Source organism: Prunus mume, linkage group LG3 (genome assembly GCF_029339155.1).
Source record: "Prunus mume cultivar Tortuosa linkage group LG3, ASM2933915v1, whole genome shotgun sequence".
In the NCBI taxonomy this organism is placed as follows: Eukaryota; Viridiplantae; Streptophyta; class Magnoliopsida; order Rosales; family Rosaceae; genus Prunus; species Prunus mume.
Genome location: NC_142700.1, coordinates 1,827,745 through 1,840,236, shown reverse-complemented (window position 1 = coordinate 1,840,236; position 12,492 = coordinate 1,827,745). Strand labels below are relative to the sequence as shown.

Sequence of the window (12,492 nt, the reverse complement as noted above, 5' to 3'; positions counted from 1 at the left end):
AAATATTTTAGCTCACCACGTGTCAAGTGTTGAGATGGATGGTAATAGTATACCTTGAGTTAAAGCGGCCAAAAATATTCTTATGAATTTGGTATGGAGGGAAAGTGAACCGCACTTTCCGGGGGGGCCTTGTGCCTGGATTGGAAGTTGGGAAACAATTTTCATCTTCATATAATTTCACGGTGGGTCTTGCGGCGTTTGGCTGGGTTCGAGGGCCAGGCCCATAACTCCTCCATCAAAAAACAGACAAAGAAAGAGAAAGAATGAGGAAGTTGGCTTTACCTGCAATTGTTGGAAGACTTTTCTTGGCTTTCCTCGAGTAGCAGCCACTTTCCAAGAAAATTCCCTTCTCTGTTTGGTAAATATCGTCAAGAAAGCGATTGGTACGTGTGGAGGCCGATTTAGATTTAACTCGTGCCCAAGTTGGATTCCATAAAGAAACAAATATTACTTAACCTATACTCACGTGACAATTATTGAATATGGTGTGCACAAAAGTTGAGAGTTTATGTGAGAATTACGCGCTCGAAATTATTTTTGTAATGGTGGAGGGTGATTTTAGTGGGAATTTTCGTGTAAGGATTTCTTCTTGTTTTTATAGGTTGCTCAAAAGGGCATGAACATATGATGATTACGTATGATATGTGGTAATCAAATGGGGGCAGCTTTCGTGTATTTGGCCGTATCATATATGTTATGGAGTTACAATAGTATTTCAGTTACAATAGTTAATCATACTAATGATAGGAAATGGTTAGTTGTCAGTTACGTTGTTATTAATGGCTAATGCCAACTAGCGATCCTTCATTTGCCAACATTGAGAGTCGTTGGCTCTCCTCGCCCAAAAGGGTGTTTGCTTTTGTATAGTTCTCCATCTTCTCCTCCCTTCTATAATTAGTAATATTTTTTTTCTTTTTCTCTGCCGCTGCTATTTCTTTTTATTTTTCAACGCTCCCTGTCAAGCTCTATGCTCATTGATGAGCCTTTATCTTTCACTCTCTTTGTGTCTAGCTCTCTGTTGATGATTGAGCCATTTCTCCTTCTTATGCTCTCTATTGAAGATTGAGCCTCGCTCACCAAGTCTTATCCTAGTCGGCCTTTGTCTCTGTCCCGCTGTGCTTCACTGTCGTTAGTCTCTTTGAACTCTCTCTCTCTCTCTCTCTCTCTCTCTCTCTCTCTCTATCTCTCTCTGTGGTATCGGCCTCTCACACTCTATCTATGCTCAACCTGTGTTCTTCTCCCCTCTTAAGCCCAATCTCTTTCTTTGATTTTACTGTTGGTCTCTGTCTTCTTCAATGTTGTCTTGCACTGCCTTTCTTCTTCTCTGTTACAAGGGTATTGTTTTCTTTTCTTTATAATTCTTTTATGTTATTGGGGTATTCTCTTCTCTTCTTTTAAATTGTGTTGTCTCTTTCCCTGTCATGGGTTGTCTCTGGCATCTTGAGTTTTCTTTCCTTTTCATGGGTTTTCTTGCCTCTTGTTCTCTCTCCCTCTCTTGCCTACTTTCTCCTTTTGATGGGTGTTACCTTTTCTCATCTCTTTTTTTTTTCCGTCTTTATTTTGAAAAGATTTTAACTCTATATGTTTTGCCCACACTCTCTTTTCCTTTCTCTGTCTCACTTGGCAAGTGTTTCTTCTTTTTTTTGTGGTTTTTTTTTCTTCCCCATCCCTTTACTTTTAAAATTGTGTTTCTCTCTCTTTGTGCACGACTTTCTGGCCTTTCCCACTTGATGATGGGTTTCACTTCCCCATCCCTTTATTTTCCCGCTTATCGCATGCTCTTTATCCTACATAAAGGTGATTCTTAGGTAGAGTTATGTTTCTCAGGTGCCTAGAGTTGTTCCCTAGGTACATTTGACTTGTATGTCAGCCCTTCATTTTATTCCCTCCTTCCATGAGCCCATGCGCTCCTTCACTTGCTGCCTCTCACTGGGCATTATTTTTATTTTTCTGTTACTTTGTTTCTCTCAAGCCGTTGTTGCACCTATGGAGTTCTTCTTTTTTGTTGCCCTTACTAGACTACTACAGACAACTACTACTGCCATCTCCATCACCATGTGGTTTCTTCATTCAAATCTTGCTATGCTGTGCGCGCTCGACTTGCGGGGGAGTGTTATGAAGTTACAATAGTATTTCAGTTACAATAGTTAATCCTATTAATGATAGAAAATGGTCAGTTGTCAGTTTTATGTTTGTGATAATGATTTGTTGTAACTGTAGATTATTCTCTGCAGACTTTATATATATTGTATAATGATCATATGAATAATACAAGGGAAAATCAGTTTCTACAATATAGTTCCAAGTTTAAAGGATTTTTTTTTTTTACCAAAACAAGTTTAAAGGATTTGAGTATTGATAAAAATCTGCCTTGTTATTAGAATCACTATTTTGCAGTTGTTTGGAGGTTTGCCAAGTTGACACTTCCAAATTCTGAAATACTCTCAAGCTCCAAATTCTGAAATATTCTCACAAAGAAACTAGTGCAAATGTTAAAGGGCCGTTTTTGTTGGGTCATAAAATGTTCAAGGGGCTTTAGGAGGTTGGATATTTGAAAATGAAAATGGTGGGCTTTACTATTGGATTGAAGACAAAATTAATAATTTTTAACATTGGGATTTTGGGGGGATTTTATCAGGGACAAGGTACCTTCTCTGTTTGCGATTGAGAATGTAGACTACTTGGTTAGTTTGAAGATCGAACCCTTATGTGTAGAGGACTCACCTAAATTCTAATCCCTTAGCGCATAATCGGTTTTTTAATAGTTATATTTGTTCTCTTATCCATGAATTCCTATCTTTGATTATATAAAAAACAACTGCTGCTAACAACATAAACCAAATAATGAATTAATTTGCAGTGTGTACCTTAGGTCTGCATGTTTCTTTAGCCCACTCAAAAAATAGGACCTTATGGTTATGATACTGTTTTCTTCTCTTCATATGATATTGTCCGTTTATATATTTCCAATTTTGAGTCAAGTTGAAGCGCGCGTTTCCCTTCATTCATAGAAAGAAAGCGCACGTGCCCAATCCAACGACTCCAAACCTGTCCAACGTGGTGTTCTGCCTTGCCTCGTGTGGCAGCCGCGCTAATTGATTCTTTAAATTTGTCAAAGTCCACGTCTTACATGCGTGTAACAACCCACATTACCTAGAACGAAATATACCAACTATTTTTGTCTTTTCAATTCAAGGATGGAGTAGTTAAACATCAAATTCTTGAATTTTTTTTTTAATGTATTGTAAGTCATCCAAAACGACATCTATTGTTACTAAGTTAATGGTGAATCGTCTTTACTGCCATGATGCCATCTCCTAATTAAAACTTGTACCATGCAACGTGAGGTCAACACTTATATTCTATGATGCTTCTAGTCCCTTCCCCATCGCAAAGGCAACATAAACACATGAAAAATAAAGATTAAAAAATAAAAACATAATTTTACAGTAAATCTAAATCATCAGTCGAAGCCAATAAGAGTTGGTTCAGTTGGAAAGTGTAGACCACTAGTGTTTGATTCAATTATCAGTAGTCCTCATTATAGATTGTGGATCTACCATGAGTGATGAAAACAACCAATCTCACCCTAAACATTTTTTCATTAAAAAAAAAAAAAAAAATCATCGGCCGAACTACTTTGAAAATTAGACCGCAGGAGGAGGTAGGTATCTAATTAACTTAAAATTAAGTGACAAACAAGTAAAGTAACCGGTTGGAAAATGGTGGAACGTTCCCAAAATTCTATAATGAGTCACCGACATTTTTCTGCGGGGACCAGTGGGTCAATTCTTATTTTAGGAAACAATTTATTAATTTTGATAAAAAATAAAAAGGAATCAATTTATGAATTGTATCTTCCGTTTAGGAAAGAATTGAGCAGTTGGCACCCCTTTATAGTAATAAATAAATATATTTATTGAAATGTGTCTCTTAAACCGCGTCAACGGCCTGTGACGTGATGTGATTTCAATTGTTTCCTCAACTAACAAATATTCGTTTCATCAAAATAAGTCTTTTGCGTAGATCCAGAGGCTCATGCCCAAGCCAGAAACAGTCACCATCAACGTCAGTCAAGCCTAAAATAATTTTCAAACGCGAGATTGTCGCCTAACTCCGCAGTCCAGAAGAACTCACACAAGCGCGAGTCAGAGTCAGACGAAACGAGCACAAAGCCGCCATTGAAGCCTATTCACGGACTTTAGCACCTTTACTTCTAGACAGTTTCTCTCTGTTAGATGCATGTCTGCAATTCTCAGAGTTTGTCAGATGATGGGCATCGCTAGCAAAAACCCAGCTTTCAAGTTCCATATTTTCTCCTTCCTCTTCACTTTCTCCTCTCTTGCTCTGTTTTGCTCTGCTGCCAGTTCAATTACGCAAGGCCGATCTTTAAGAGATGGAGAGACTCTTATTTCTGACGGCGAAAAGTTTGAACTGGGATTCTTCAGCCCGGAGAATTCATTGTACCGGTACGTTGGGATTTGGTATTACAACATTCCAACTTCAGAGCCATCAGTCATATGGGTTGCAAACAGAGAAAGGCCAATTTTTGATAAACTTGGGATCTTGAAAATTGGAAGCGATGGGAATGTGGTGGTTTTAGATGGAAATAACACCGCAGTCTGGTCTAGCAATGCTTCAGCCTCCTCTAACTCCACAGCCATACTCAATGATGAAGGAAATCTTGTTCTTTCAAACAGTGGCGATACCAGCAAGCAGTATTGGCAGAGCTTTGCTGACCCAACAAATACATTTTTGCCTGGCATGAAAGTTGAGGTGAATTCTGCAATTGGAGAGAACAGGTTTTTGACTTCATGGAAGTCAGAAAATGATCCATCTCCAGGAGCGTATTCGATGGGCGTTGATCCACGCGGATCACCACAGATAGTGATATGGGAAGGATCAAATAGGCGGTGGAGAAGTGGCCATTGGAACAAGCAGTTGTTTATTGGTGTTCCAAATATGCCAACTACATACTCATATGGTTTTAAGCTTAGTGATGAGAATGGCAATGGAAGCATGTATTTTACTTACACACCATGGAATGTTTCGGCTAAGTTGAGGTTTCAGATAAGGTGGGATGGTTATGAAGAGCAGCTTATGTGGGTGGGAGATAAAAACCAGTGGGAAGTGATACAGTCTCAGCCTAACAAGTCCAATGACTGTGAGCTTTACAACAGGTGTGGCAAGTTTGGGGTCTGTAGTACATCGCATGGTTCGGGTTCGGAGTGCAGTTGTATGCATGGATTTCAACCAACGGATTTGAATCAATGGATTAAGGGAAATTGGTCAGATGGGTGTTCTAGGAAGACCCTGTTACAGTGTCATAGAAATAGAACAATTGGAACAGAGGAAAATGATGAAGAAGATGGGTTTGTAGGTCTAAGGTGTGCCAAGTTGCCTGATTTTGCAGACTTAGTTGTTCCTTTTTCAGATGAGAATTGTGAGGAGATTTGTCTTAAGAATTGTTCTTGTACTGCATATGCATTTGTTCAAGGGATTGGTTGTATGATATGGACCGAGGACTTGCTGGATGTCCAAAAATTTACAAAGGGGGGAAATACGTTGAACATTCGTCTTGCGCATTCTGATTTAGGTAAATTAATTATTCCTTTGGCTTTATTGGAGTCTTTTTTTTGTCTCTGTTAATCTTTGCTATAACCAAAAGGCCAGTACTAGCTTTCTTTGTCATTGTTGAGGTTTCTGGTTTTGGTTTGTTTTTCTATACAAGAGAAATCAAGGTGAATTGGATTTACTTTTCTGTTGGTGTAAAATTGGAGTCACTTCATTGTGCTACACACATGACTTCAACTGAAAAACCACCCTAATACCTTTTCTTTTGTCTCCTTTTATATATAGGTGGCAAGAAAAAATTATCCACCCTTGTGATAATAGTAATTTCTGTAGCGGGAGCACTCTTCTTAGTCATCTTCATGTTGCTATTATGGAGGTTTAAAGCAAAACTGAAAGGTAGGATACACATTTCCCTTCCTTACGGTGAATAAGAGGGTCTATATCTTTAGGCAACTTAAGAAAAATGTCGACTGTTCCATTATATAACCTTCTTTCCTTTTTGTTTCTAACTTTTTCTTTTGTTATTATCTAGTGTTGCCTACCACTTCTTCCATTTCATGGTTGAGGAACAACGATCCACCAATGCTCGATGCTAGCAAGAGCAATGAATTCTCAACAGATGTTTCAGGGTCAATTGACCTTTTTGCAGAAGGGAATCAAGTAAATGGATCTGAGTTACCATTGTTCAATTTTACTTGTGTAGCAGCTGCTACAAACAACTTTTCTGAAGAAAACAAACTTGGGAAGGGCGGTTTTGGTACCGTCTACAAGGTGAATTTATATGATGAGCATGTATGCAAGTATTAAAGTAAGGTGTTATGTACTAGAGATTTTACCCCTTTTTTTTTCTCCCATTACCAGGGCAACCTTCCAGGGCTACAAGAAGTAGCTATAAAAAGACTTTCGAGAAGGTCTGGCCAAGGCTTGGAGGAGTTTAAAAATGAGATTAGTCTGATTGCTAAGTTACAACACAGGAATCTTGTTAGGCTATTAGGATGCTGCATTCAAGGAGAAGAAAAGATGCTGCTTTATGAATACATGCCAAACAAAAGCTTGGATTTCTTTCTTTTCAGTATGTTCTCTTTCAGCTAATTAACGTATTCTTTTGCATCAAAATATATGTACTTCAAATTCATAACATTGTGGATATATAGGGATTGTTATTAGGAGGGGTTTGTTTCATTTAGTAGTTGCCTTTTTGGTAAAATGGCAGATCCGTCCAAGCAAGCACTACTGGATTGGAGAAAACGCTTTGCAATTATTGAAGGGATTGCAAGAGGGCTCCTTTATCTCCATAGAGATTCCAGACTTAGAATAATTCATCGAGACCTAAAAGCTAGCAACATTTTGCTAGATGAAGATATGATTCCCAAAATTTCAGACTTTGGTATGGCAAGAATATTTGGGGGGAATCAAAATGAAGCAAATACAACCAGAGTTGTTGGAACATAGTAAGAATGACTTGTTGAAACTAATATAACCTATTTAGATCATTTCAAAGTTTATTAATCTAATTTTCAAATATCCGTGATGCAGTGGTTATATGTCACCTGAATATGCAATGGAAGGTCTGTTTTCTGTAAAGTCAGATGTCTACAGCTTTGGGGTACTATTACTAGAGATTGTGAGTGGCCGGAGGAACACTAGTTTACGCTCATCAGAACACTTAAGCCTCATTGGATTTGTAAGTTTATACATGATGTTTTGAGTATTAAATGCTAGCTATTACTTCTCTAGTCAGTACTATTCAGAAACTGTAATGATGAAATGAATTTTGGGAATGTTTTCAGGCATGGCATCTTTGGAATGAGAATAGAGCAGTGGACCTCATTGATCCTTCCATTGCAGAAACATGTTCCCAAAATCAAGCTGAATTATTGCGATGCATCCAAGTAGGGCTATTGTGTGTGCAAGACTCTGCAATTTTTAGACCAACTATGCCGTCCGTGGTGTTAATGTTGGAGAGTGAAACTGCAAATCTTCAAGTGCCAATACAACCTATATTTACTTCAATTAGGAGATATGTGGATACAAAATTTAGTACAGACGGCCAGGATTTAGCATCCTCAAATGATGTCACAATTACAATGGTAGATGGGAGGTGACATATAAACTTGCTACATGTTTATATGCTATTCCATCTATTATTGGGGTAAAGTAATGTGTAGAGTCTATAGTTTGGGTTAAACAATTGTGAGATGAAAAAGTAAATACTCATACCAGAATTCTAATAGAGATTGCAGTTTTGGTTTTTGATGATTGTCATACTCAATTGCATGCCTCATTGGCACCACCATCCTTCTCCACTTTCTAATCACACATGCATTATAAGTGGAAGAACCTACTAGTTATGCCACAACCAATTTTGCAGATTCCCTTAAAAACTTTTTCTAACAAGTTTGATCCATGCAGATGCTTGTCTCACCTATTAAAAATAAATCTGAAGACGGTAAAATTCATCCTTTAAAGAATGACCACAGAAAGAAAAGCACTTCCATCCTCAGAATATGTATCTTGTACCTTGCTCTTTTAAACATTTGTGAAGTAGGCACCTCAAGAATCAAATCTGTTATACATTGGTCTGATTGAAACATCCCATGCCCTCAATACATCCAACTCCAAGGTAGTCATTGAATTTAAGCAGAGAAGAGAGCTGCACATAATAGTCAGACACTGATTAAGGTAAGCATAGACTTTGTGCTCCCCTGTCCAGACAGGAGAGCCATTGATTGAGATGGGCCATAACATGGGGTTCACATTGATCAATGGCTCCCTATGCACGCATAGATCAGTAGACTACATTAATCGGTCAAAATATCTCCATAAGGAGCCAAAATATATTTCAAAGTTTTCTGCTGTTGACTTTAAAATTCAAATTTTTTTTTTTCATAATGAAGTTTCCTAATGTGCTTCATATTGTCCATGTTGATGTTGCGTAAGAAAATTGCCAAGCATCAAATGTGAATCCACTTGCTTAGATATCATCTGAATTTTATACCAAAACTGTGTTATTTTAGTATTGCTTTTCTGGCAAACATGTAGGATTTAAATGGGTATTATTAGAGCTGAAACTATTGCTAGTGCTTTAAATTCTTCCATGTTTTTCCTATTCTTCTTCAGCTTGCTTCTGTCACAGCACCATTGTGCTGAAGTTTATGACATAACTCCTTCACAACCATTATCACAGGGACAAAACCTTGTCTCTCCTGGCCACACTTTTGAACTGGGTTTCTTCAGTCCTAATAACTCGGCTAATAAGTATGTGGGGATATGGCACAAGGATATATTTCCTCGTAAAGTTGTATGGGTAGCCAACAGAGAAAATCCTATTGCAGCTTCAGACACCTTGGCTAGTTTGACAATTAGCAGCAGTGGGAATTTGGAGCTTGTAGATGGCAAACAGAATTCTGTTTGGTCAACCAATATTTCAGTGCCATCTAATACTTCAGCTGCAGTTCTTTCAGACACTGGAAACTTTGTTGTCAAAGATGATGGTATAGCAGCTGCTGATCCATTGTGGCAGAGTTTTGATCATCCTAGTGATACAATTCTACCAGGCATGGTGGTTGGATTTGATACTAAATCTGGGAAGAAGAATTTATTGACTGCATGGAAAAGTGAGAGTGATCCATCTGCTGGGATATTCTCTGCTGGACTTGGACCCCAGACTCCATCACAAGTGTTCATTTGGATTAATGAATCAACTCCCTACTGGAAATCTGGGCCATGGGATAAATCGAAGTTCATTGGTGTACCAGAAATGAATGATCGATATCTAAGTGGATTTACTCTAGTTGAGGACGTGCAGCAGGGAACAAAGTATTTTTCTTATAAGTTAATTGAGAGTACTCTCTCATATCTAGATCTCTCTTATGAAGGAGTACTTACGTTAATGTTTTCAGACAATGGCAGCAACTGGTTTCGTGACTGGGAGGCACCAAGGAATCCATGTGACATTTATGGAACATGTGGACTTTTTGGGGTTTGCAAAGCTTCCAAATCTCCAACTCCAACTTGCAAGTGTTTGAAAGGTTTTAAACCCAAGTCACGTGAGGAATGGAGCAAAGGAAACAGGACAGGAGGGTGTGTGAGGCAAACCAAATTGTTTTGTGAGAGTAACACCAGTAATTCAGTTGTTTCAAGTGGAAAAGAAGACGGATTTCGGCAGGTGGAAAGGTTAAACGTGCCAGATTTGCATGAGTATATTGCAAATATGGATGTTGATGAGTGCAAGATAGAATGCCTAAAGAATTGTTCTTGCCTGGCTTATGCATATGTCACTAATATAGGGTGTTTGGTCTGGTCCAAAGACCTTATTGATATACAAGAATTTGCCTCTGGCGGATCAGAGCTTTTTATTCGCCTAGCTCACGGAGAATTAGGTGATAATATTGCTTGCACAACTCTAATCATCAATATCTTTTCTTTAGTCTAATACTTTATGTTTTCAAATTCATTTCAGATGAAGGAAAGCCAATAAAGTTAATTGTCAGCCTCACAGTCATTTGCTTTATCGTTATCTTGGGTGCCATCGTTTTCTGTGTGCACAGGTTGCGAGTGAAACAAAGGGGTAAGGGAACGATATAGAGGGATATCAGCTGATGCATTACTACTTGATCTCTCCCTTTCTCTCTCTAAAATATATTATCAAATTAGCATAGCTTCTATGGATAACTTCATAAGTGCATATTTTACTTGTTGATATCCAAAACTTGATAGCCTTTCTATGATGAAGTAGGTAGGCTAATTGGTCTGACTTCTTTGTTTTTTTCACTCTGACTCGGTATTTGATTGCTATCTTTGCCCAATCAGGAAAAATCAAAGTTAAAACAAAGTTCTTTCAACTTTCTGATGTGAATGAGAATTCAAGAGAGAATCTTCAAGAGTACATAAGAAAACATGATCCATCAGAGCTATTCATCTATGATTTTGACAGCATATTAATTGCAACGAACAATTTCAGCATCACAAACAAACTCGGAGGAGGAGGATTTGGCCCTGTTTACAAGGTGATTATTTATTTATTTTTCTATTTTTGAAGGAAAATATAGTATTGCAAAAGTTGCAAGATACAGACATGAATGCAATGATTATTTTGCAGGGTAAGCTACAAGAAGGGAAGGAAATAGCAGTCAAAAGACTATCAAGTAGCTCAGGGCAAGGCATACAAGAGTTCAAGAATGAGATGCTGTTGATATCCAAACTCCAACATAAAAATCTTGTTAGGATCATGGGATGCTGCGTCCAAGAGGATGAGAAGTTACTGATTTATGAGTTCATGCCAAACAGAAGCTTGGATACTCTTCTATTCGGTTAGTTTCACCTGGAGGTTTATGTTTGGCTGCAGTTTCTCTTTGTTACCTGTCTCCTTCTTTGTTAAACTAATATAATTGATAATCCCTTAGTTCTTTGTACTATGCTGTACTCAGGGGGGCTCATAAAGATTATTTTAGAAACAAAAACAATCAAGCAAGACAGCCCTGCAGATATAATGCTCATAGTTATCAAATGAATTGCATAATATGAGAGTTCAGCTCACTATAAAGTCGAAGAGACAATGTTGAACTAGACCTGGAAATGAATTTCAATTTAATTGCATTTACACCCTTGTTTCACTATTGTTCATACAACTATGTCACTATTTTCTAGCAATTAAAGGCTGAAAATATTGGTTACATTTCGAATGTTTTCATTGATTAGATCCAGTGAGGCGACCTGAGCTTGATTGGGGCAGACGCTTCAATATTATTCAGGGTGTTGCTAGAGGGCTTCTGTATCTCCACCATGATTCTTGTTTGAAGGTAATACATAGAGATTTGAAGGTCAGTAACATTCTCTTGGATGAGAACATGAACCCAAAAATTTCAGATTTTGGATTGGCACGTATCATTCAAGGGACACAAAATCTAACAAATACTCAGAAGGTTGTGGGAACACTGTAAGCATCTTTCCTTTTCTTGTTCTTGGAAGAACAATACACCTTAACTTTCAATGTTAGTGAATTTATATAGAAGATTAGTTGCATGGCATTGAGATATATAATTTTTGGTTGCATTCTTAAGATCAGAAACCAAGAAAGCAATTCTGCCAGTTAAATACTAATGAATTGATTGTGCAGGGGCTACATGTCTCCGGAGTATGCCATGGGAGGGATATTTTCTGAAAAATCTGATGTATATAGCTTTGGGGTCCTGCTATTGGAGATTATTGCTGGCATGAAGAATACCAGCTTCAGTTACAGTGACCGACATCTAGGCTTTCTAGCTTATGTAAGTCAACAATTACAGCTGAATGTGAAATTGTGAGTTTATGAGCAGTCTACTTCATATAGCCTAAAAGTCTTAACAATTCTACACAACCTATATGAATTTTGTCAGGCATGGCACTCGTGGAATGAAGGCAGGGGATTGGAGTTGGTTGATAAAGCATTGGCTGATTCATCTTCCTCCTCAGAAGTAATGAGATGTGTGCAGATTGGACTTCTTTGTGTACAAGACAATGCTGCAGATAGGCCAATCATGCCAGATGTAGTTTTCATGCTAAGTAGTGAGACAGATCTTCCACAACCTAAACGGCCTATATTTACCTTCCAAAACTCAGTCTCTGATCCTCAGCCAAAGTATGACAATATTTTCTCCACAAATGAAGCTACGATAACAATGATTGAAGGACGGTAAGGTAAGAAATGGAAAATTGTTACATCAAATGCAATGAGCATTCTGAAGTGTTCTTACACATAGAAGGTTTTCTTTTCGGTGTACAAAACAACCCCTTTTTTATTGGGACCGTAAATGAAGGTTTTCCCAAAAGCAGAGACTGGCCTGGTCCTTGATTGTGTACATTGTTACTCTTGGTAATCCTTGGTTGTAACTATTGTTTACTTCTCTACCAACGAGATTTTCCATGTTAAATCTTTCT

The 12,492-nt window shown here is 37.9% G+C and overlaps 2 protein-coding genes across 3 annotated transcripts; both read left to right on the top strand.

The window, feature by feature from the left end:
* The first annotated feature begins 4,037 nt into the window (after positions 1-4,037).
* On the top strand, positions 4,038-7,839 carry LOC148918391 (G-type lectin S-receptor-like serine/threonine-protein kinase B120). Its single transcript, XM_089049177.1, has 7 exons — positions 4,038-5,596; positions 5,860-5,970; positions 6,107-6,345; positions 6,436-6,646; positions 6,788-7,025; positions 7,111-7,258; positions 7,365-7,839. The coding sequence occupies exons 1-7, from the start codon at positions 4,243-4,245 to the stop codon at positions 7,677-7,679; spliced, it is 2,616 nt and encodes an 871-aa protein (XP_088905303.1). The 5' UTR covers positions 4,038-4,242; the 3' UTR covers positions 7,680-7,839.
* Positions 7,840-8,544: 705 nt separating this feature from the next.
* LOC103324607 (G-type lectin S-receptor-like serine/threonine-protein kinase At1g61500) lies at positions 8,545-12,485 on the top strand. 2 transcript variants are annotated; one of them, XM_008226684.3, is made up of 7 exons: positions 8,558-9,956; positions 10,037-10,144; positions 10,387-10,583; positions 10,676-10,886; positions 11,275-11,512; positions 11,693-11,843; positions 11,952-12,485. In XM_008226684.3, exons 1-7 carry the CDS (start codon positions 8,624-8,626, stop codon positions 12,249-12,251), a joined length of 2,538 nt encoding a protein of 845 aa, XP_008224906.3. In that variant the 5' UTR covers positions 8,558-8,623; the 3' UTR covers positions 12,252-12,485. The 2 variants fall into 2 exon arrangements, with proteins under 2 accessions (XP_088904762.1, XP_008224906.3); XM_089048636.1 differs by lacking the exons at positions 11,693-11,843; positions 11,952-12,485 and having other exon boundaries at positions 8,545-9,956; positions 11,285-11,506.
* Positions 12,486-12,492: the final 7 nt, after the last annotated feature.

Excerpts from the sequence above, each read along its gene's own strand:
- LOC148918391 (XM_089049177.1), top strand. The coding sequence starts at position 4,243 with ATGTCTGCAATTCTCAGAGTTTGTCAGATGATGGGCATCGCTAGCAAA. Across the intron at positions 5,597-5,859 it reads TCTTGCGCATTCTGATTTAG|GTGGCAAGAAAAAATTATCC; the intron begins GTAAATTAATTA and ends TTTTATATATAG. Across the intron at positions 6,346-6,435 it reads GTTTTGGTACCGTCTACAAG|GGCAACCTTCCAGGGCTACA; the intron begins GTGAATTTATAT and ends TCCCATTACCAG.
- LOC103324607 (XM_008226684.3), top strand. The coding sequence starts at position 8,624 with ATGGGTATTATTAGAGCTGAAACTATTGCTAGTGCTTTAAATTCTTCC. Across the intron at positions 10,145-10,386 it reads GTTGCGAGTGAAACAAAGGG|GAAAAATCAAAGTTAAAACA; the intron begins GTAAGGGAACGA and ends TTGCCCAATCAG. Across the intron at positions 10,584-10,675 it reads GATTTGGCCCTGTTTACAAG|GGTAAGCTACAAGAAGGGAA; the intron begins GTGATTATTTAT and ends ATTATTTTGCAG.